Source organism: Oryctolagus cuniculus, chromosome 5 (assembly GCF_051225735.1).
Source record: "Oryctolagus cuniculus isolate XC-2025 breed Fujian yellow rabbit chromosome 5, ASM5122573v1, whole genome shotgun sequence".
In the NCBI taxonomy this organism is placed as follows: Eukaryota; Metazoa; Chordata; class Mammalia; order Lagomorpha; family Leporidae; genus Oryctolagus; species Oryctolagus cuniculus.
In genome coordinates, this window is record NC_142871.1 from 111844876 (window position 1) to 111870232 (window position 25357).

The following is a 25357-nucleotide window of genomic DNA, read 5'->3' on the forward strand; positions in this document are numbered from 1 at the left end:
CTTTACCCACTATGCCACAGCACTGGCCCCAACAGCTGCCTCTTGAATATTCAACGTTTCCTTGTACCTGAATGTACCATTTCCTTTGGTAATAAATGTATACACACTAGAGGTAGAGTATCTTTATAAAACTGCAGGCAGTGTGGTATTTGGGTTAGCAGTTTAGACATCTGAATCCCACATTGGAGAGCCTGGGTCCAATACGAAGCTTCTGATTCCAAATACCCGGCAATGCAACAATGATGGCTCAAGTGATTGGACTCTTGACACTCATGTGGGAGACTTGGGTTAAATTCCTATTTCCCAGGCCCTACCCTGGTCAAGTCCCATCCATTGCAGATATCTGAGGAGTGAACCAGTGAATGGGAGCCCTTACCATTTCTCTTCCTCCCTCTCAAATAAATAATTTTTCAAAAACTACATAAAGCTTGATGAATGGCCTTAAATATGAAAATCTAAGCTTAACAAAATGCAGCTTTTAAAATAATATTTACATGTAAATAATATTGCCATGGTATCCCTACAAAAGATTCATCCCTACTGCTGAAATAAAACATAATGCAGTTGTAAACAGAAATTAAATGTCTTCGTCATAACATTATTCAAATTGTATCCTTTGTGTATAAGGCCTCAAGGCACAATCAATAAGTTAATAATTAAAATACATAAAACTGTAGCAGTTAATAATCACCATAAAATTGTTTTAAAATAATGTTTAACCGCTGACTTGTCAGAAAGGGTCCATTAATAAAGACAGATTCTTTAAGGGAACTATTCCTAGAGGATCCATAAATTGGATAACAACAATAAAAGAGACTGTCTCTCACAACCTACTTTTTGGAAATCATCTTGACTAGTTCTTCGTGGTGAGCATTTGGAACTACAGAAACATTTTGATTGATCTTATGTGTGCCCAAGGCATAGCTTTACAAGAGATAAAGAAACAATAACCGAGAACAAAAAGTATCCTTAAATGCTATGCTACCCTTGAAACCCCATCGACCAAAATGAAGTGTTTCTGCAGTCACAATATCACCAAAGAATGAGGATATCAAGCCTCAAAGCAAGTAATGCAGGCTCAAGGTTTTCATGGTGAGTTAAGAGCAGACACACCCTGATGCAAGAAGAAACCAAAGTGAATGCAATATTAGCAAAAAAGAGAAGGACCAACTTCAAAGATAGAAAAAAGCTACTACCCAGCTTTTCCTGTTTTCTGAGAAACGTTCTCCATGACACTTGTCATTAACTAACAGGTTATATAATTTACTTATTTGTTCTCTCCCCATCTACAGTGCAAATTCCTATGTACTGAAATTTTTGTCTATGTTGCTCACTGCCATACCTCTGATACCCAATAGAGGACTTGGGACACAAGAGATACTCAATATTTACTGAATGGATGAGTGAAATGTACTCTCTACATAAAGAACCTGCAAAGAACACAGTAGGTCTGGCACATCAGACACAGTGCAATAGCCTATTTTAGGAATTCCAAGACAAAAAGGGTGATCTACATATTAGGGTGCCTCTCAATAATACCAGCCTCAAGACAGATTTTCAACCTCATTTTCTGTGTCACATTCTTCACTGAATGTATTCTCACTTATAAGCCTTGCTTCACTAAACAGCTGACATTTTTATCTGTGCAAAACAAACTACTTAGACTTCCTTTTGAGTAAATATCCCTTTATTCCATTCCCGGTTAGGACTCCTGCTTTTCTGATTGTGCTACATACAACAAGCATACCATAAAGTAACAACCATTCTCCAAGGACCGAGGACTGTGGAAACTCTTACATGCTCTTACCATAAAGAGCAACGTACATAGACAAGTACAAATTAGCTGCTTAGTTATTTTAAAAAATTAAATTAAATCATATCTTGTTCAGAGTCAAATCAACTGGAAAAAATGGTATTGAATGTCTTATTCATTTTACCAAAAGTGAAAAATAAATCCAAAAAATCTTTATATGTAAATGACACACAAGTTGTTAAAGCCAAGAACATACGACTTAAGCCTCTAAGATTCCTAACAAAAAGCTTACAGAGTAAAATCCCTCAGTTTCAGAAGTCTCACCCATTTTGGAATTTTTACATATCCAACTTACCCAGAGACAGTTTGCCAACAGGACATGGTCAATTAAGATATTCTCTGTGAAATACTAAAAGCTGGCACCTTAAGAAGTGCCAGATTGTGCTGTCATTTTACTGCACATATTAACAGAAATTTGAGCCACAATTCAAAATGCTGTATAAAACATTGTTTTAATAAATAGCATAAAGCATAAGGTATCATTGGCAAATGGTGTGAATGAATGACTGCAGTTGAAACTTTCAGCTTTTATCTTAGTTCTGGAACTCTAGAACTGAAAAGCATTTGGAGTAAAACATCAACAATAACTAGATTTACTGAAGCTAACTTCTATCAGAATAGTGTTAGGAGGACGCTAATAAAGCCTGTTTCATTATAGGGATAGACTTCACCTAATAAATAATTTAATTGAAAATCTGACCAATTAGGCTCCCAACAATTCAAGAAAGCAAATCTGACCTGCTCAAGTCAAGGTTTAAATATAATTTTTTTATTGTGCTACCTAGAAATTTTTCTAAATGCCATAAAGGGCATGGATCTACAAGTTAATCCTTAACATAAACAAATCTGTATTATATATTAAAATATTTAGGACAATACAACAGAAATATTATCATCAAGCTTAAAAATATATATTCTCTGTGACCTGGCAACTGTTAAGTACACCTCTGTAAGTGCTGCTCTAAAACAAAAGTGGCAAAGACTACATTACCTTTGTAAGAAGATTTTTATTACATTTGAATTACTTTCCTAGGCTATCATTAATGAGAACATTCAAACAAATTTTCCTCTGGAAAAAAAAACCAAAACATTGGTAAAGTTCACCTATAAGTTATAATCTTACAAATATATTGAGAAATCATGAATAACCACATGCTAACCCACTTAACAACATTTAAAAAATATTAACTAGATTAGTTTAGGATTTTATACATTTACCTAATTCTTTGCAACATTTTAGTAGGCTTTACTCTTGTCCCCACTTTAATGATATCATGAAATTGTGCTAATTAGAAATAAGATAGAAAACTCTACATTGTATCCTCTAAGGTTAAGTAGCTCTCATACCAGTATCAAACTAAAGGACATACCCAGTCTTCCTTCTGAGGGTACTAGGAAAAGCAGAGTTTGGAACAAAACAGGCCTGGGTTCTAACCTAGGTCTGATCATGTACCATCTTTGCTGCCTGGGGAAAATTCATTAAAACCTCCTTCAAAGGAGGTTATTTACCTCGGGGTGGTGCTGTGAGTTAACATTAAACAAGAAACACAGGAAGGCCTGCTTTGCCATTTCCTACATCTGAATAAATGTAACCTTGTACCTTCTCTGCTGTTGCTCTCAGGTCATAGACATTACTAGAGAAAGCCATAATAGAGCTAACTTAGCAGACTTCAAATGTATGGCCTAGTACAATTTTCTCACAACTAATTAGACATAAGTAATATTTATTCCCTAGGATTAATGACTCCATAAAATAATCTAGAAAAGTATTATTATAGGGGCTGGCATTCTCTCCTTTGCTCTAACTCTGACTTTAAAATAAATAAATCATTGAAAAAAAAAAAAAAACCTGCTTTTCTCATTGATAATCTCTTACACAGCCTCCAGGTGTCAGAAATTAACAGGGATCCTCAGTTAACTCCTTATGAAATTCATTTATTCATTTTACTGAACATTTCTGACCTCTCAGGTATTTTGTCAAGTGCCAGGTACATGATGGTAAGACAGACACAAATAGTCCATCGCTACATTATGGGAGCATCACGCACAGAGAAAGTGACTCACAATGTATAATAATCGCACCATAAATATGTTGAAATTGTCTTTCCATCTCCTCAGTCCTTGTTTCCTCAATTATTCCCAGCACATCCTCCATTTCTATGAGTTTCACTATTTCTGCTCACCCAAGCTTGAAAACCATCTTTTGTTTGGTACAGTGACTCTTCAGAGCTAATATGTTCTATTTCTTCCTTTCTTGACTCCTCAAACTTCTGGAACAAACACTCTACCTCTATTGCTTCCATTTCCTTGGTCAACAAAACTATGAAATCTGGCTCCCGTTCTGCCCTCTTCTCACAATGACTTCCTAAAAACGATATCCATGTCTTTCTCTATTCTGAAAGTAACAAGTACCTTCTCTTTTTGAAAATGCTCTCTTTGGGGGGCTTAGGAAGGAAGTAGGGAAAAAGAAAAGCCCTGTCTACTGGAGTTCACTTCTCAAATGCCTGTAAGGACTGATCCAGGGCTGGGACTGATACTGGAAGCCAGGAACTTAATCTACTTCTCCCCTGTGTGGTGCAAGATTCCAACTGCTTGAGCCACAGTCTGTATTAGCAGGAAGCTAGAGTTAGGAGCCACAGCCAAGTGTCAAACACAGGAACTCTGGTGTGGGTCACTGGCATCTAACGTGGTATCTTAGTCACTAGGCTAAAAACCTGCCCTTACTCTTTTTTTTTTTTTTTTAAAGATGCAGGGGCAGAGGGTCCAAGGACTTAGGCCATCCTCCACTGCTTTCCCAGGCCATAGCAGACAGCGAGATCGGAAGTGGAGCAGCCAGGACTCGAACTGGCACCCATATGGGATGCCAGCACCACAGGCAGTAGCCCCACCTGCTGCGCCACAGCACCAGCCCCCTGCCCCTATTCTTTTAAAGTGCTTAGAAACTCAAACTGTTGTTTCTTCCTCTTTACTCCAATTTTTTTTGATTAATTCTGTTTTCACTTTAGGTTCTCCCATTTCTGTTCCTAACAATGGGTGGTCCTCAAAGTTGAGTCCTCTGTACACTATATCCACCATCTTATTTACCTTGCAAGCTTTTTCCTCTTTTTCTTAAATGACCTAAAATTCACATCTCTGTATTTTCTCTCATAGAAGAAATCATGCCTTTCACAATGTGAATATACAGTAAATAATTAGAGTGAATGAAGGGTGGGTCAATCAAGCCAACCAATCAACTAACGAGAATTTCAACCTTGGATGTGAATTCAAGCTACCACCTGAAACCAAAGTCATAATCCATTTTGCCTCTATTCTGATCCCAGACAATTTGGCTCCCTGCCCATCTGCCTGTATTATTGGAGTGTCTAATCTTTATTACTTATGCTAACTACCTGAGTTAAGTTTAATCCTGTCCTATAAACTATTACTCAAAACATTTCTTGAGTCATTCTTTCTACCCTGTTTTAAAAACATATCACAGACTTAACCTTATCAATTATCGCATTCCTAGTTTCTCACCATTTCCAAGCTGCACACCACATTCATATCAGTCTTCTGAAAGTATAATTCTCCTATGGTTTAAAATTCATTAATGGCTTTCTGCTGAATAAAAAATATTCATGTAAAGCAACAATAATCAGGTACTAATCTTTCTCCTCTGCACAATGCTCACTACTTTTCAAAATTATACACTACAAATAAAGTAGAACAGTATTTATAAAACATTTAAAATAACATCATTTATCCATTTTTTTCATTGGATTGCTTTGTTATTGAGCTTGCTGAGTTCCTTGTATTTATTCTACATATCAATCCTCCGTTAGACGAAGACAGAAATTGTATCCTATTCTGTCTTCACTCTGCTGATGTTCCCTTTGCTGTGAAGAAGCTTCTTAAGTCTGATGAAATCTCAAGCTTTTGGGGTCTTACTCAAGAGACCACTGCCTAGGCAAGTATCCTGAAAGTTTTGCCTAAGTTTCTTTCTAGCAGTTTCATACTTTCAAGTCTTACATTTAGGTCTCTGATCCATTTTGAGCTGATTTTTTTATAGGGTAAGGGACAGGAGGTCAAGTTTCAATATCCATATGGATATTCAGTGTTGCTACCACCACTTATTGAATAGGCTGACCTTTCTCTACTTATGTTTTTGGCACTTTTGTCCATAATAGAAACTGTTCAAAAGAAGAAATTCAAATGACAAATTTATTAAAAATGTTCAATATCATTAGCTGTCATGCAAATGCAAATGAAAACTATAATAAGCTATCATCTTACTCCAGTTGGAATAACTATTATCAAAAGATAATGTTTAGGGGCCGGCGCTGTAGCTCACTTGGTTAATCCTCCACCTGCAGTGGTGGCATCCCATATGGGCACCGGGTTCTAGTCCCGGCTGCTCCTCTTCCAGTCCAGCTTTCTGCTGTGGCCCAGGAGGGCAGTGGAGGATGGCTCAAGTTCTTGGGCCCCTGCACCCACATGGGAGACCAGGAGGAAGCACCCGGCTCCTGGCTTCAGATCAGCGCAGTGCGAGCCGTAGTGGCCATTTTGGGGGTGAACCAATGGAAGGAAGACCTTTCTCTCTGTCTCTCTCTCACTAACTCTGTCAAATAAAAAAATTTTTTTAAAAAATTTAAAAAGATAATGTTTAACAAATACTGGTGAGGATGCAGAGAAAAGGTAACACTTATGCACTGTTGATTGGAATGCAAATTAGCATAGCCATTATAGAGAACAATAAGAAGGTTCTTCAAAAAAACTAAAATAAGTCTACCCTATGATCCAACCTTTCTACTTCTGGATATATATTTAAAGGAAATGAAATCAGCCTGTCAGAGATACCTGTACTCACTTGTTCACTGCAGCACTATATACAACAGCCAAGATAAATAATTAATCTAAGTTTTCACCAACAGATAAAAACATAAAGAAATGTGATATATTATACACAATGAACTATTACAAAGCCATTAAATAATATCCTATCATTTGCAGCTAAATGGATAAAACTGGAGGACATCATGTTGAGTGAAGTCAGATTTGGACAATTATCATTACCTTCTCTCATATTTTGAAGCTAAAATTTAAAAAAGAAAAGATGACCTAAATGTAGAACAGTGATTTCTGGAGATTGGAAACGGTGGACAAGTGAGAGAAGGAAGCTGAATAATAGGCACTAAAGCTGTGAGAAGGAATAAGTTTAAGTATCCTACAGCACACTGGGGGCAAATTGAGTTCACAACAACCTATTTTATGTATTTTGCACAAATAGAAGAGAAGAATATGAAAGCTCTGAACACACAGTCATGAGGAAGAGGAGAAAACATTAATTACACTGACTTGATCAGTATACATACTAATCATTTATTGAGATATCACGCCATATCCCATAAATATGCAAAATTATTAGGTATTAATCAAAAAATTGCAAAACAATGTTTAATGAGATGGAAATGCCAACTAACCTGATTTTATCATCACATATTGAATACATGTATTGAATTATCACACTGAACCCATAAAAATGTATAGTTATAATAAATAAAACATCTTAAAGTAGGAAAATCCTCTTTTTAAGTAAAATCTTATCCAGAATCCCAACACATCAATTAGAAAAAGATAACTTTACACATGTTGAAGGAAGGCCACAAACCAGACAACTCAATCTCCTCTGTCAATCTCTGGCCCCCTTTGCTGTGGAATCAAAGAACTTCCATTCCATTTTACCACACCCTTTGAACATCTCTTAAAACAATCTCTGCCGAAATTCTCTAATTCTCTTTTTCAACTTACCCACATTTTCCATTCTACGTTGTATGAAATCACTTGAAAAGCCAGCACAAATTTTATTATACTTGTGAGAATTTTATTGATCATTCCATGCCAAGCTGATCTCTCTTTCCTGTGAACAGCTAACTCTTACTTTGTATCAGAATCTGAACTAGGCCTTTACTGAATCCCCACCATAATCAATGAACTGCACATAGTTAGCTGGAGAGACTTACCTACATGTGCGTACATAATTTTGTCTACATTCTATAGACGAAGACAGCTGCCAGGTAACGTGCCTAAATATATAATGGGACTAAATCTAAACTCAGTCTGAATCCAAGCCTGTACACTATGTCAGAAAATTCTTTCCAGCCTTTTTCATGTCACTGAGCACATAATATGATATTCATTATATACTATACACACAAACATACTTTAAAAGTAATCTTAATGATGTATTTATAGTCACACTGGCAACATGGTGTAGTATCAGGCACCTGGATTGGAAACCACACACTTATTTCCTCTGTGAATTTGACCAAGTTACTTCACCATCTCAAATGCCTGAGCTTGAATTGCCTTCAAATGTTAAGATGGACATAAGAGCAGTTACTTGTTAGAAATACCATAAGGATTAGGTGACAGTTGGTATGTGAAAGTATCTGCTATATACTAGAAAAACAGATGTAAGCAACCAATAAATGCTAGTTCTTCCTTAGAAAAAGTTAAATGATAAATTTTGAAATCTACATAGTTTTTTTTTTTTTAAGATTTATTTATTTTAAAAGCAAAGTTACAGAGAGGCAGAGAGAAAGAAAGGAAAAGAGAGAGAGGTCTTCAATCCACTGGTTCATTCCCCAAATGGCCACAATGGCTGGAGCTGGGCCGATCCAAAGCCTAGAGCTTCTTCTGGGTCTCCCAAGTAGGTGCAGGGGCCCAAGGACTTGGGCCATCTTCTACTGCTTTCCCAGGCCATAGTGGAAAGCTAGATCGAAAGTGGAGCAGCTGGGACTTGATTCTACACCCATATGGGATGCCAGCACCCTAGGAGGCACTAGACCACATGCTGGCCCCACAGATTTTTTAAAAACATGCATTTTCCATTAATTTTTTGAGGCCCCCATATGCATGGATTTTGAAAACTTTTGCAGCAGGGAGCTAGTGTTGTGGTATAGCATGTTAAGCCACCACATGCTATGCCGACATCCTACATCACAGCAAAGGTTTGCCACCCAACTGTCCTGCTACAATCCAGAATGTGCCTGGGAATGCAGTGTAAGATGGTCCAAGTACTTAGGCCCCTGCCATCCACATCAGAGACCCAAAGGAAGTTCCAGGTTCCTGTCTCTGGCCTGGCCCAAACATGGCTGTTGCTGCCATTTGAGGAATGAACCAGCAAATGGAAGGTCTCTTGCTCTCACTCATGTTGTCACTCTGCTTTTCAAATAAAAAAATAAATCTTTAAAAAATATTTTTCACCAAAATCAACATTTTTAATCCCATTTACCATGACCTTTTTGAATTACTCTAGTATTTGTAAAGCACTGTAGGGTAAATGGAAGAAACTGCTAAGAGTTGAAGGCAAATACTTTTGAGTACCCAAAGTCCAGTCTAACTTCCTCAAGCATTCATACGATCAATACTGGAGATTACTGGAAATTAATTAGCAGTCTGTCAGCTGAAAAACTCTGTTAGACATATTTCATTTAGTATTTACTAAACCCTGGCACATAATGGGGCTTCATACATACAAGTTACTGACAAAGAGCAATACATTATGCTCAAATCACCAACAGAAGCAGACTGACCAACTGACAGCTAAATAATTTCAATGCCTGTATTTTGTGGGGCTTTTTAAAGACTTATTTTATTCATTTGAAAGGCAGAGTGACAGACAGAGAGGGAAAGAAAGAGAAAGGGAGATATTTAATCTGTGGGTTTACTCTCCAAACAGATGCAATGGCCAGGTCTGGGCCAGTCCAAACTTAGGAGCCAGAAACTCTATCTATCCTGGTCTCCAACATGGGTGGCAGGAATCCAAGTATTTGGTCCATCTTCCACTGCCTTCCCATGCATATTAGCAGGTATCAAGGTCGGAAGTAGAGCAGCCTGGACGCAAACCAGGTTCTGATATAGGGTGTCAGTGTCTCAAGCAGTGGCCTTAATTCACTGCAACACACCAGCCCCTCCAATGACTATATTATGCATAAGCCAACAACCTACTAGGATTTCTAGAAGGATAATATATAAACAGTGGTTTTTAATCTTCAGTGCACATTAATTTCACCTAGAAGTCTTACTATACCAGGAACTGTGGGTTCTGCTCCTAGAGCTGGTCTCAGAGAATCTGTATTTGTAACACATTCCTAAGTGATGCTAATGCTGAGATTCACTGGTCTTTAAGGCGGGTGGAGGGAGTGGGGAGGAGGGAAGAACTTAAGGATGACTACACTTCATACATATATACACACTTCACCAATTATTAACAATGTACATTTGTTCTAAGTCATAATGCAAACTGGATTCTGGGACAAAAGATACAATTTTGAAACTGCTAAATGTTCCTTGACCCAATTACTACAAGATATAGTAGACCTTAAGTACATTATCATCAGGGACAGGAATTTCAGCTACATAAACAGCACATAATCTATGTTGTGCTTAATATCCAATAGGGCCAGCTTAAACCAATTCACAACACGGTAAGCAATCTGATTGAAGACACAATGCTTTGAATTTATTGAAAATAATTAACCAGTTCAATTTAATTCTTAACAAAGCTATTGGCTGAAGTGATTCAATATCCAAGTTCCAAGTAAAAGAATATTGAGTGATATGCTATTTTATATTTAAATAGAAGTCTGATTAATTTTATCTCTTGCACACAGGGTGAAGCTTTTTCCCAGGTAGACTGGCATATGTAATTGCAAGTAAAAAAAAATATGTGTAAAACTTAACAATGATTAAATATGCTTTATTTGCATAAAGCATTGTGCATTTATTTCAGGAATCTAGAAATTACTTAAGGAGTAAGATATTCAAAATTTTTGAATAACTCTTATAGGGTCATTCACGAATCCAAAGAATACTGTTTCACAATCTAAATATGATTTCCAAATGTCCCACTGATAGGGTTAACTGAAAGGGCGTTCAGATTTTTAATGTATCATAAAATTCATACTCTGTACAACAAAATATAAGAATAAAAACAGCATGCAACTAAGATTTCTGGAGTAAAGAATACTGTAAAATAATTACCTTGTGACAAGATAATTTATAACAGAAAGTTCTCTAGGAAATGGCTGATATTTTATTATTGAAATCCCTTATCTTGTACTACAATGTGCAAGCACATAAAATAGAATTCAAAAATACTCAGAAGGTAAAATTGAAGCCAAAATCTGCAAGCAGAAATAAAAACAGAGGACAATATTGTGGCATAGCCTGCAACACTGGTATCTTATATGGGTGCCAGTTTGAGTTCTGCCTGCTCACTTTTTTTTTTTTTTTTTTTTTTTTTGACAGGCAGAGTGGACAGTGAGAGAGAGAGACAGAGAGAAAGGTCTTCCTTTGCCGTTGGTTCACCCTCCAATGGCCGCCGCAGCCGGCGCACTGCGGCCGGTGCACAGCGCTGATCCGATAGCAGGAGCCAGGTACTTATCCTGGTCTCCCATGGGGTGCAGGGCCCAAGTACTAGGGCCATCCTCCACTGCACTCCCTGGCCACTGCAGAGAGCTCTGCCTGCTCACTTTCAAACCAGCTCCCTAATAATGGCCTGGAAAAAGCAGTGGAGGATGGCCCAAATGCTTGGGACCCTGCCTCCACTTGAGACCAGGAAGAAGCTCTTGGCTCCTGGCTTCTGCCAGGCCTACCCCTACTAACCACCTTGGGAGTGAATTAGCAGATAGAAGATTCTCTCTCTCTAGCTCTTTCAAATAAATAAATAAATCTTAAAAAAAAAAAAAAAGAAAGAAAGAAAGAAAAAGAGAAAGAAGAGAACCACAGTATCCATAAATCAACTAACAAAAAGTCTCAGTGAATGAACATAAATAATGGGAGAAACATAAAATTCTGCTAAGTGTCTTTTATAAGAACTATTTTAAACAGAAAACAAAGGAGAGAGCACATCTTGCCTACTTTCCTCTCATTCCTTGTTCACTGTGTATTCATGTTCTTAGCCCTCCTGTTAACCCTTGTCATTTATTTCCTTCAAATTCTATTTCAAAATTCATGTTCTTTAACATGACCTACTCTAATAACTTGCTTATTCCACATTACCTCAACAACACTTTCCTTCCCTATCATCACTCTTTATAATTTTCTAGTTACCTCCACCTCTCACAATTTAACCCATTGTCAAGTAAATTAATTCATAAAAGGTTTTTGGGTTTTTTTTAATTCATCACCGGTCCCTATCAACAGAAATCCTTATTTAGAGAGGCTAAGTTAATTTGAACCAAGTAGAAACTATTCATACTATTTTTTTCAGTAAACTTTAATAATAACCCATTTATATTATACAATTTTAATATTCAGAGTGTGAAATTATACATATCTATTAAATTGCAGCTACCAATTGACCCTACTCAGCTGACTTGATCCTAGCTGGCTACAATCCCCTCATTATCACTTCTTATATAGTTGTGTATCTTTTGAGTCATACGTTTGTCTAGTAAAAATACATGGAAGACAACAAGTTTGGCTACCAACAAAAATGACTTAATATTCTGTAACTTATTAGAAATATTGTTCTATCTAAAAAGAACCAAAATAGACTTTTTTGTGCCAAAAGCATAATTTTATTTTTGGTAGTATTTATTTGCTATATAGTCAGCAACATAGAAAAAAATAAGTAAATTCTATAGAAATAATATTAAAATTTCCCTGTATTAGCTTATTCAATATGCCTAATAGGAGTCAGGCACTGTTCTAGGAGCCTTAATATGCAGCAATGATAAAGAAAGATAAGGCTGGCACCGCGGCTCACTAGGCTAATCCTCCGCCTAGCGGCGCCGGCACACCGGGTTCTAGTCCCGGTCGGGGCGCCGGATTCTGTCCCGGTTGCCCCCCTTCCAGGCCAGCCCTCTGCTGTGGCCAGGGAGTGCAGTGGAGGATGGCCCAGGTGCTTGGGCCCTGCACCCCATGGGAGACCAGGAAAAGCACCTGGCTCCTGGCTCCTGCCATCGGATCAGCGCGGTGCGCCGGCCGCAGCGCACCGGCGGCGGCAGCCATTGGAGGGTGAACCAACGGCAAAAGGAAGACCTTTCTCTCTGTCTCTCTCTCTCACTGTCCACTCTGCCTGTCAAAAAAAAAAAAAAAAAAAAAAAAAAGATACCTGCTTTAATGCAACTTACATTCTGTCTGTAGGGTACAAAAATAAATGAATAAACACACAATATAAGGTACTGATAAGTGCTAAAATTCTAATAACATAATTGACTAGCAACTAACTGAGAGCTGCAAAAAGTAGCACCTTTGTATATTAACACCATCTACTGGGATATGTATGCAAGTCTGAAAATCATGAAGATAATTTTAACAATAAAAAAAATCTAAGTTAACACTGAATAAACATTTTATAGATAGATGGTTACTTTTTAGATACACAGAGGGTGCTGGAAACATTGTAAATTCTTAATAATTAACAGTGAACAGCAGAAATTTAAGTCATTTCCATAAATCACTTTTCTATTCAAAAATGTTTACGACATAAAATAAGAATTTTGTAGACTGTAATACAAATGCTTAAACTTAATACAAGAATATCTAGAAATGACAACTTTTATACTCCGAATGATATTTATAAACACCAACATATACAGTTTCAGATTACTTTAAAGTACAGGTAGCAAATTCTCCTCCAACATTTAAGTATAAGCTCAGACAAAAAGTCTGCAACATGCAGAGGGAAGGAAAAACGGCAGAAGGACACGCATACTGATGACAGGCAATTCAAGACAAGCAGAGCTGTAGTAAAAAGGAGTTAGAATAGAGAAATATTTGATTCTAGGCAGTAGAGGCAGCAACTATTGCTATAAAATATTAGACACACTATACCTTTTCTGTTGCCTCAAAATACCCAAGTACTCATAATTTTTGCTTAGACGCACACAGCAACATAGCTCAAATAAATTAAAACAATGAAGATATGAGCACAAAGAAAGATACCAGAGATTATTATCATTCGGAAAAAATAGTAAAGAAGAATTCTGGTTGAAACTGAATACGTTTACCATTTCTTTACTGTATTTCATTTTTTGGCTCTCAGGAAATAAACATTCTGACTGAAGTTATTATTCCAAAACATTCAAAGCCCCAAACTTTAGGTTCTATACTTAACTCTTATGATCACAGAACTATTAAAAATTATCTAATATTCAGCATTGATAGACATTCTATAAGATGCTCTATATAATATTTTAGATCAACAATTTTATATACCTCATATTTTAATATCACTTAACAAGTATGTATAATTATTAAATTGAAGAGAACTCATTTTATATTCATTGCAAAAATATGTGAGAAGAGATCATTGAGAAAAAAATGAACATTTACATACAGACTATGTAACAACAGAATACCAGTCATAATAACTCATAAATGTAATTTATAATCTTTTAGCTGAAATATATTTGCTGTAATCAATAATAAACTAATAAAAATACAAGCTGATATATATTATCTAGAAAGCTAAAAATTATTTATTGATTTTCTTTTATAATAATTTTTCTAAAAACTACTTTTTGACTGCAAAGTTAAACTCCCATAAGAAAGAAAAATTTCCCGGCAAGTGATAAAAAAAAGTTAAATACTAATGACATTGATACATAAGCCATCCCACATGCACATATAAGAAGGCAGATCAGTGAACAAGTGTCCAAGCTAAAGATACTCATGACATATAATATATATAATAAATCACACATACACACATAATACATGGTTGTTTCTCAGGACAATCCCAATACATTACTGAGAATAAGCATTAATATTAACTGGCTTTACCTAGTTTTCCCTTCTCTCTTACTTAAGAGCACAAATGAAGCTAAAATGCTAGTAAAAAGGTTCTTTCCATTTAAAACTACTCCTAACTTTCTTCCCAGCTCACAAATAATTATCTAGTGTAAAGGTTAATTTTATATGTCAACCTGACTGGGTAGCAAAGTGCCTAGATATTAGGTCAAACATTTTTCTAGGCATGTGAGTCTTTTTCTGGATGCAGTTAACATTGGATTGGCAGCTCGTATCAGACTGCCCTCTCTAATGTGACCCCTCTCATTCAATCATTTGAAGGCCTGCATAGAACAAAAAGGCGGACCCTCCTGCCTGACTGCCTTTAAGGGCGACCTCACTTTATTCCTTGTTTTGGACTAAACATCAACTCTTCCTGGGCCCCATGCCTGCCGGCATTTGGACAGCAGCATTTGGACTATCCATTGGCTATTCTGGTTTTCAGATCTTTACACCAGAAAAGAACTATACCATTGGTTCTTTTGGATCTCCAGCTTGCCAACTATAGACCTTTTGAATTTCAACCTCCACAATCATGAGTCAAATTCTTTATAATAAAGCAGACATGCACACACAGTTCTGTTTCTCTGGAGAACCCTGACAGTCTCCCTATTTAGCACATCAAATTCCTAATAAAAATTAAAAAAAAAATTTACAGTAATAATATATGATGATATCAATAGCAGAGCCAGATTTTCACATAGCTTGATGAATAGTCATTTCATAATATACATTAAAACTTAAACTCTCTATAGATTCATATCGCATAATTTTACTTCCTGGTGAATACATACAACAGATATAAATAAGAATTATAATCGATGACTATTATCCTCAGGATATTGGTTGTAATAAAATTCATAATACAGTCAAATTAGACACAATCAAATATCCAATAGAGCAAGACTAAACAAATTATATCACTTTCAAAGGATACATCATATAATCTATATAATGTAATTAATTAAAATTATATTTTCAAAGATTACTGAATCTAGAGAAATTATAATATAAATTTTTAAAGTTAGGAAAAACACCATGATATAAAATTATCAAGACTAGAAAGATTAAAATATTGACAAAAATTTCCAAATGGGGCAATGATAAATTTATCAAATAAATAAATTTTAGTTTTTCATATTTTCTATAATCACAGCACGTAACCTTCAAAATAAAAAACATGTAATTGAATGCTAAGAAACATTATCAAAAACTGAGTTACTATTAAGTGACTCAGTTAAGAATTTATGTTTGATTATCAATAAGAACTTTTAAAACAAATCTGTAAAAACTACAAGAATGTTTTATAATAAATCATAAAGAGATATGAGCTTTTTTGGCAAAGTAAGTTATTTATTTACTTACTTAATTTTATCTGAAAGGCAGACAAAGATCTTCCATCTGCTGGCAACCCCTTCTACCCCCCAAACCAAATGACTGCAACAGTCGGCACTACGCCAAGCTGAAGCCAGGAGTCAAGAACTCCATCTGGTCTCTCACATGGGTGGCAGGGACCTAAGTGCTCACTCCATAATCTGCTGCCTCCCAGGGTGCACATCAGCAGGAAGCTGGATCAGAAGAGAAGGCAGGACTCAGTCCTAGGATCCCTGCTGACATGGGATGCAGGCAAGAAGGGGCTCAGCTGGCTGTGCCACAATGCTCACTCTGAGATCTGAGCTTTTTGAGTGAAGTCATGGTGAACTGTGTTCTCCTAAATTCATCGGTTGAAGCCATGCCCCCAAATATAATCGTATTTGGAGGCAGGGCTTTCAAAGCAGTAATCGGGGTCAAATAAGGTCATAAGGGGGGAAGGCCCGAATACCATATGCCTAGTGTCATTATAAAACAGGAAAAAACATCAAGAATGTACACACACAGTGAAAAAACCATGGGAGGACACAGTAAAAAGGTGGCCATTTGAAAGCCAAGGAGAGAAGTCTCAGGAAAAATTAAACCTGCCAACATCTTGATCTCCCTTTTCTTTTTTTTTTAATAAAAAAGATTTATGGGGCCAGCGCTGTGGCAGAGCAGGTTAAGCACACTCCTGCAGTGCTGGCATCCCAAATGGGATGTTGAGTCCCAGCTGCTCCACTTCTCATCTAGCCCTCTGCTGATGGCCTGAGAAAGCAGTAGAAGATGGCCCCTGCACTCGTGTGGGAGACCTGGAAGAAGTTCCAGGCTCCTGACTTCAGATCAGCCCAGCTCCAACCATTGTGGCTATTTGGGGAGGGAACCAGCAGATGGAAGACCTCTCTCTCTGTCTCTCCCCTCTCTCTGTAACTCTACCTCTCAAGTAAATAAATAAATCTTTAAAAAAATATTTATTTGAAATGCAGAAAAAACAAGGGAAAGAGAGAGGAAGGGAGAGATCTTGCATCCACTAGTTCATTCATAAATGTCCTCAACACCTGGGGCTAAGGCCAGGCTGAAGCCAAAAGTCAGGAGCTTTTCCAGGTCTCCCACATGGGCATGGGGCCCACAAACTTCGGCCATGTTACTCTGCTTTCCCAGGTGCATTAGCAGGGAGCTGGATCAGAAGCGGAGCTGCCACATGACTCAAACAAGCACCCATATAATGGGCAGCACTGTAGGCATAGGCTTAATTAACCCACTATACCACAGCACCAGACCCATTGTTGGAATTCCAGGTTCTAAAGGGAGAAAATAAATTTCTGTTGTTCAAGCCCAGCTGTGGTATTTTGTTATGGCAATCCTAATAAATTAATACAAGATATAATAAAGTGTTTAAAATTTACTTGGTAAATATTCTTTGTTCTGTAATTTCCTTTATTTTTAGAAAGATGCAAACCAAATATTATATACTTAAAAATATACCACAGTACCATGGTTTAGATGGGTGCAGAAACTATTTCTAAATAAAAATGTTGCTAGCCAGCACTGTTAAAAAGAAAAAAGGAGTAGGATTGGGAACCAATTTTATGGATAGGTTGAAAATCAGCTGCCTGGGCTTATAGTGATTACTGTCTCTATAAATAGGCTCTATGTGGCACCATTTAGCCGAGTGGTTAGATGCCTGTTATGACATCCATATCCTAATGTGCAAGTACTTAAGTTCAAAAACCAGTACTGCTCTGGACTCCTACTTCCTGAGAATACAAACCCTGGAAGGCAGAGGAGATGTCTCAACTGATTGGGTTCCTGCTACTCACATGGGAGACCTGAACTGAGTTCCTGCCTTCTGCCTTTGGCCCCAGCCGCGCACCACTAAAGGCTTCTGGAGAGTTAACCAGCAGACAGAAGCATTCTCTCCCTCTGCCTTTCAAATAAATAGATTTTGAAAAACATTATAAATATACTCCATTAAATAGAATACTTGACATAATGGAAGACATTTTAAATTGTTTTACTTTATTTGGTCACAGTACCTCATAGTCCACAAAACACAGTATGTCCATATGTTCATGTATGTATGTATGTATACATACACATTCATACAAAAACACAAGGGTGCTTCAAAAAGTCTGTGGTAAAATGGAACTAAAAAATTAGATTATTTTGGTGTGAAGCTTTCTGAAATGTATGCATAGCTTTTTCCGTAACATGCATTTGCCATGAACTTTTTGAAGACCCCTCGTATAGCTCAGAAAGCAATTTCAGTTTTACAATGACTACAGGTAGTACGACCACATGTGAGAAGACTCCTTGCCAATTCTTTTGTTCAGCACATATTACATTAATATGTCAGGGCCAGTATTTTGGAACAGCAGTTCATGCTGTCACATGTAACACTGGCATCCCATATGAGCTCTGGTTCAAGTATAGGCTGCTCTACTTCAGATCCAGCTCCCTGCTCATGTGCCTGGGAAAGCAGGGAAAGATGGACCAAGTGCATGGATGGGCCCTTGAAACCAACAAGCAGATCCCAATGGAGTTCCAGACTCCTGGCTTCAGCCTGGACCAGCATTGGCCATTGTAACCATTTGAGGAGTGAACCAGTAGTTGGAAGATTGTTCTCTCTATTGCTCCCTCTCTAACTCTGCCTTTCAAATAAATAATCTAAAAACAACAACAACAACAACAACAACAAATTAATACGTGAGTTTCATCTCATCTAAATTGAAGACACTGAATTTTCAACTACATTTTAAGAAACATGTCCAAACATAGACCTTTTAGCTTTTTGGTTTTTAAAAAAGATTTATTTAGAGGCCAGCACTGTGGTGCACTGCGTTAAGGCCCCGGCCTATAGCAGTGGCATCCAATATGGGCGCTGGTTCGAGTACCAGCTGCTCCACTTCCAATCCAAGTCCCTGGTAATCCAACTCCCTGGGAAAGCAGTGGAGGATAATGGTCCAAGTCCTTGGGCTACTGAACCCACAGGGAGACCAGAAGAAGCTCCTGGATCCTAGCTTTGGATTGGCTCAGCTTCCCACCATTGCAGCCACTTGGGGAGTCAACCAACAGATTAAAGTGCTCTCTCTATCTACCTCTCTGGTAACTCTTTTGAATAAAAAAAAAAAAAAAGATTTATTTATTTGAAAGGCAAAGCAAGACACACAGAGAGAGACAGACAGACAGACAGACAGACAGAAAGAACACTTCCATCTACTGGTTCACTCCCCAAAGCCCACAATGGTCATGGCTGGGCTCAGTTAAGTCAGGAGTCTGGAATTTAATCCAGGTCCCCCACGTGGGTGGCAGGATCCCAACTGCCTTAGCCATCTTTGCTGCCTCCCAGTATTTGCATTAGCATGAAGCTGGAGTCAGGAGCTAGAGCTGGAGCAGGGTAGCATAGCCAGGCACTCCAATATGGAACTTATTGGAATCTTAACCTGCTTCCCAATCACAGGGCTAAACACCTGCCCAACTACTCTGATCTTTCCCAATTACCTTGTCTGGGTCCATCTTCCCTTTGATAAATTCTTGCTTCCAGAACTGTAATGCCTGTTCCAACGTTAAGCCAATGCCCTTCAGGAAGAGACCATACTGCATTCGGCCTCCATGGCGAAGATGGTGATTTTCCCGCAAGGCTTTATGTAACTGACGCATGCAAGGTGGGAAGGATTTGGTAGAAAACTACAAGAAAAAAAAATTTGTTACAAGATCCCCTAAAATATTTGTTATGACTGCAAAATCAATATAATTGGAAAACAAAAGCAAAAACAAAAACAAAAACCATAAAGAAGTATTATTATATTGCTGTGATTATAAATTAAATTTTTCTAAATATTTTTACATTGATTAGATGTCAAAATGATCAGATTGTGGATATACTGGCTTAAATAAAATAAGAAAATTTACTTCACCTGTTACTTTTTAAAAATATTTTCAATTAATTTTTTTCTTTTGAAATAGCTATATATTCATATGCAGTTGTAAGAATAAAGAGACATCATTTATCCAATTTTGCCAAAGAAAATGTGTTGCAAAACTATCGTACATTATCACAACAAAGATAGTGACACTGACACACTCCACTAGTATTAAATGTCCTCTTTTCGATGTGCACTTATTGCTGAATATATTTAATTACATACAATTTTACTAGAGGTATTGGTTCATGCATGTACTACCGCACTCAAGGTGTAAAACAGTTCCACTACGACAAGGATCCCTCAGGCTATTCTTTGAAAACCACCCCCACCTTCCTTCCCACTTCCCCATACCAATGCCCTGACTCCTGACAAATATTCCACCTCTCTAAATTTTGTAATTTCAAAAGTATTCTAAAAATAGAATCATACAGTAGGTAATGTTTGTGGACTGGCTTTTTTGACTCAGCACAATTTCTTCAAGAAAAAAATTCTTGCATCTAAGCTCACTTTTTATTACAAAATATTGTGCCAAGGCTATGGATGGTACAACAATTTGTTTAATCATTTAAAATGTAATTTAATATTTTGCTTGTGGGTTTTTTCCCAATTTGAGGCTATTTCAAATAAAGGTGTTACAAACATCCTCGTATAAGAACATGAAATTTCACTCCCCTGAGATAAATATTCCAAAGTACAAACTTTGAGTAACAGATGAACTTTTAAGATAATGAAAATACAAAGTACAATATAAAATAAGAGAAATGATTATCAAATGGAAAATTCAAATACATTCATTAAGGAAATGAGTATTCAGAAGAAAAACCTTTAGTGTCAAAAATGTAATATCATTGCCCATTTTTAATTCAATGATTTCATTTATTGTCTCATTAGCATTGTGACTTTTTTTTTAAAAAGATGTATTTATTTATTTATGTGAAAGCCAGAGTTACAGAGAGTCAGAGGTAGAGAGAGAGGTCTGGTTCAGTCCCCAGATGGCCGCAATGGCTGGAGCTGTGCCGATCTGGAGCCAGGAGCCAGGAGATTCCTCCGGGTCTCCCACATGGGTGCAGGGGCCAGAGGACTTGGGCCATCTTCTACTGCTTCCCCAGGCCATAGCAGAGAGCTGATGCACATATGGGATGCTGGCACTGCATGTGGTGGCTTTACTCACTATGCCACAGCACTGGCTCTGACTTCTTAAAACAGGGTCCTTAAGACTTACATTCTCACGTCCCCCATCCTCACTGGTTGGCAAAGTTACTTTATAAAAAAGAGGAAGCAGATCCCACTTTGCCTGACTTTGTTGCTCCCTCTTCTGACCATTCAGTTTCTCTTCATCCTCTGAGTAACAACTTCTAAAATCTTCCATCCTCAATCTAGTACATTTAGAATTATATTCTTCCTTGCTAGAACTACTGGAAAGTCTGCCAGTTCATTATCATGGGATCATTTCTGTTCCTTCATACTATTACCTGATTATTTTTTCTTGAACAGTATTTAAGTCCACACACAAAAATTAATATTCTATATCCTTAGCATGAATATGAAACATTCCCAAAATGTCTGGTAACTACTTTTTAATTATACATAACAGAATATGTATTGACTAAGAAAACAAGAAGATTAATAAAATGGGGCCAACACTGTAGCCCAGTGGTTTAAGCCTGTCATGCTGGCATCCCATGTGAGTACCAGTTCAAATCCCGGCTGCTCCACTACCAACCCGGCTCCCCGCAAATGTGCCTGGGAAACCAGAGGAACATGGCCCAAGTACTTAGGGCCCTGCCACCCATATGTAAGACTCAGGTAGAGTTCCAGGGTCCTGGCTTCAGCCTGGCCCAGCCCTGGCCACTGTGGCCATTTGTGGAGTGAACCAGTGGCTGAAAGATTTCCCTCTGTCCTTCCTTCTGTTACTTTTTCAAATAAATAAATAAATATTTTAAAAGAAGATGAATAAAATACAATTTTTTTCCATTAAATAGGACAAGTAAAGGAAAAAGACGCCATAATTATTACACTCACTATTATGCTAAACTCATAAAATAAATTATATAATGAGGGCTTTAACAAGGACATAAATCAAATGCCATGGGAAGGCCGGCGCTGTAGTGCAGTGGGTAAAACCACCGCCTGCAGTGCCAGCATCCCATATGGGCGTGGTTTGAGTCCTGGCTGCTCCACTTCCGATCCAGCTCTCTGCTATGGCCTGGAAAAGCAGTAGAAGATGGCCAAAGTCCTTTGGCCTCTGCACCCGCATGGGAGACCAGGAAGAAGCACCTGGCCCCTGGCTCCAAATTTGTGCAGCTCTGGCCGTTGCAGCCATCTGCGGAGTGTACCAACGGATGGAAGACCCTTCTCAATCTCTGCCTCTCTTTAACGCTGCCTTTCAAATAAATAAATTTTTTTTTTTAAAAAAACGCCATGGGAGCACTGTGATGGTGGAGAAGCAATAACTAGCTTGTTCCTATGGCAATAAGGAATCCTTCCCTACAGCCAGCTGGGTTATTTGCTATTCCCTGATCACATAGTCTTTTTTTTTTTAACCTATTCAGCTTTCTCAAACAGCTGGCATTGCCTGGTACACCCTTCCTACCTGACACAACTAGCTGAGCTGTTCTTTTTTTTTTTTTTCTTTTTCTTTTTTTTTTTTTTTTTTTGACAGCCAGAGTGGATAGTGAGAGAGAGACAGAGAAAGGTCTTCCTTTTGCCATTGGTTCACCCTCCAATGGCCGCCGCGGCCGGCACGCTGCGGCCGGTGCACCGCGCTGATCTGAAGGCAGGAGCCAGGTACTTATCCTGGTCTCCCATGGGGTGCAGGGTCCAAGGACTTGGGCCATCCTCCACTGCACTCCCTGGCCACAGCAGAGAGCTGGCCTGGAAGAGGGGCAACCGGGACAGAATCCGGCGCCCCGACCGGGACTAGAACCCGGTGTGCTGGCGCCGCAAGGCAGAGGATTAGCCTAGTGAGCCACGGCACCAGCCTCTGAGTTGTTCTTTAAAACCCAATTCAGGGGCCAGAATTGTGGCACAGCAGGTTTAGCCACTGCCTACAATGCTGGTATCACTTATTCGTGCACCTGTTCAATCCCCTACAACACTGCTTCAGCTCCAGCTTCCTACTAACATGCCTGGGAATGCAGTAGAAGATCACCCAAAAACTTGGGTGCCTGCAACCCACTTCAGAGGCACTGATTTGGGTTCCAGGCTCCTGGCTTTGGCCTGGCCCAGCACAGGCCATTGGCAGCCATTTGGGAAGTGAATCACTAGTATGGAAGATCTGTCTTCCCCTCTTTCTATCACTCTGCCTTTCAAATGAATAATAATAATAATAATAAAAAGACCCAATTTAGCTTCAGCTTCCTTTGGCTCAATTCTTTGATTACTTTTTACTCATTCAATGACAAATATTTGAATACAGAGTGTATGTACAGCCTTGAGGAAACAGCAGTGAACAAAGAAGTCAAAAATCCTGTCCTCAAAGAGCTTATACATTAATAGGAGGAGACAGACAACACATCTGATCCCAAAAGCTCTGGAAGTAAAACAGAGATATGGCATCAAATGTGAATGAAAGAAGGTACTTTAATCTGGACAGCCAGGGAGGAGATGATATTTCATATGAAGAGATGATATGTCAGCACAGATTTGAATTTTGAAGTTGGATTCCAGCCAAATGACAACCCAGGAAAACTGCTCCCGTGAAGAAAAGGAAAGCAATGTCTCTGAGAAGGAATGAACTTGGGGTGCTAAGAGACAGCATAAGGTCCACGCGGCTACAGCATAGTGAGTGAGCCAGAATAGAGCAGAAAACACAATTAGGATGATGAGTACATATGGCTTTATAGGCCATAAAATGAGCTGAACAGGAAAGAAACCCACTAGTGGGTTTTGACCAGAAGACTAACATGAATGATAAACAAAGAGAACAAGAATGAAGGCAGAAATAATACTCAAGAGGCTCTGATGGTACTCTAAATAAGGGAAATGGGAAAGACAGAGCTCAGGGTGGGCCATAATGAGATGGAAAAATGACTGTGGAAAAGTGAACAAAGAAATTATAAAGCCAGGATATAGGAAGAATTACCAACATGCATTTGTCAGAGACCATGAACAGTAATAGGGGTAGTACTGGTGCAAAATACCATGAGCTAGGGGTTTGGCACTGTGGCGCAGCAGGTTAAAGCTACAGTCTGCAGTGCTGGCATCCCACATGGGCACCAGTTCTACTCCCAGCTGCTCCTCTTCCAATCCAGATCTTTGCTATGGACTGGGAGAGCGGTAGAAGATGACCCAAGTCCCTGGGCCCCTGTACCCATGTAGGAGACCTGGAAGACCCGGAAGAAGCTCCGGGCGTTGTGGCCATTTGGGGAGTGAACCAGTGGATGGAAGACTGATCTCTCTGTCTCTACCTCTCTCTGTAACTATCTCAAATAAATAAAAAATAAATCTTTAAAAAAATACCATGACCTAGGTGCTAAAATCATCAATGAATAAGGGGAGGGCAGCAACAAAGAAGGCATACATTTATCACAAGGGATTTAAATGACCTGTAGCTCTGATAATGGAAAGAAATATTTCAAAGTGGTAACATGGAACAACAAAGACCCTCACCCCATAACTACACTGGGTATGGAGAAGAAAAACAGCCTCTGCTGAAGATGGCCACAGAAGCAGCAGTATCATTAAAGGAGCCAGATTTCAGTTAGAAGAAAAATGGAAAGGGAACGTTTGGAGAGGAGATAGGGCCATCAGGGAATATGGTAATGACCGGCTGTTGTGAGGATGAGGCAATATACAGAGCTAGGATGAGGCAATACAGATACAAATAAAGCTACAACTGTATTACTTAACACAGGGTCTTAGGCACAGACTCATACAATATGATCATCATCACAGCACGTAATATAGTTTAGCACTATTTCAGTAAATTATATTACTCAATTATTATTTACTATGTTGTCTGTGTCTCCCAAGCAAGCCCATGAAGGTAGGGACATTTTCAGTTTTATCCACCTCTGTGTACACAGCACTGCTGGTACATAATTGATGACCTCAGTATATATTCACCAAATGAATTAATGTACTTCTACAGCACTTAAACAGAGTGCTTGTGAATAGGAAAGCCTCTAGCTAGAATTAGGAATAGAATTAACCTCAAACCATTTACATACCATAAAGAAAACCAAAATCACACATGAAAAAGGCAGGAGAGGGCGTGCTGGGATAAAATAACCAAGAAAACCGAAAGAACAAATTTCAAATCAACTGCATAAGAAAAGCAGTCTTATTATTGTTTCTAGACATATTAACTGCCAAGTACTTGATTACATCTTTTCAAATAGGAAAACAGTCTACTTATTCTGGACTCTAAAAACTCCCTGGCTTCTCCCTATCCCATTACCCTTATTATAATTCTTGTTTCCAAGTATTAAAATAATAGTTTACAGTTTTATTTATATGAAAGGCAGAGTGACAGAGATATGGAGGA

At 38.2% G+C, this 25357-nt stretch overlaps 1 protein-coding gene across 3 annotated transcripts in view; it reads right to left on the bottom strand.

Annotated features, from left to right (window-relative positions):
- PRIM2 (DNA primase subunit 2) overlaps positions 1-25357 on the bottom strand; it is a 304235-nt gene that overhangs the window by 80692 nt on the left and 198186 nt on the right. For all 3 annotated transcript variants that reach the window (XM_008263076.5, XM_089333079.1, XM_051854614.3), the window contains one exon: positions 19445-19630. In XM_008263076.5, the coding sequence (XP_008261298.1) occupies positions 19445-19630 (186 nt within the window). The remainder of the gene's footprint in view (positions 1-19444; positions 19631-25357) is intronic.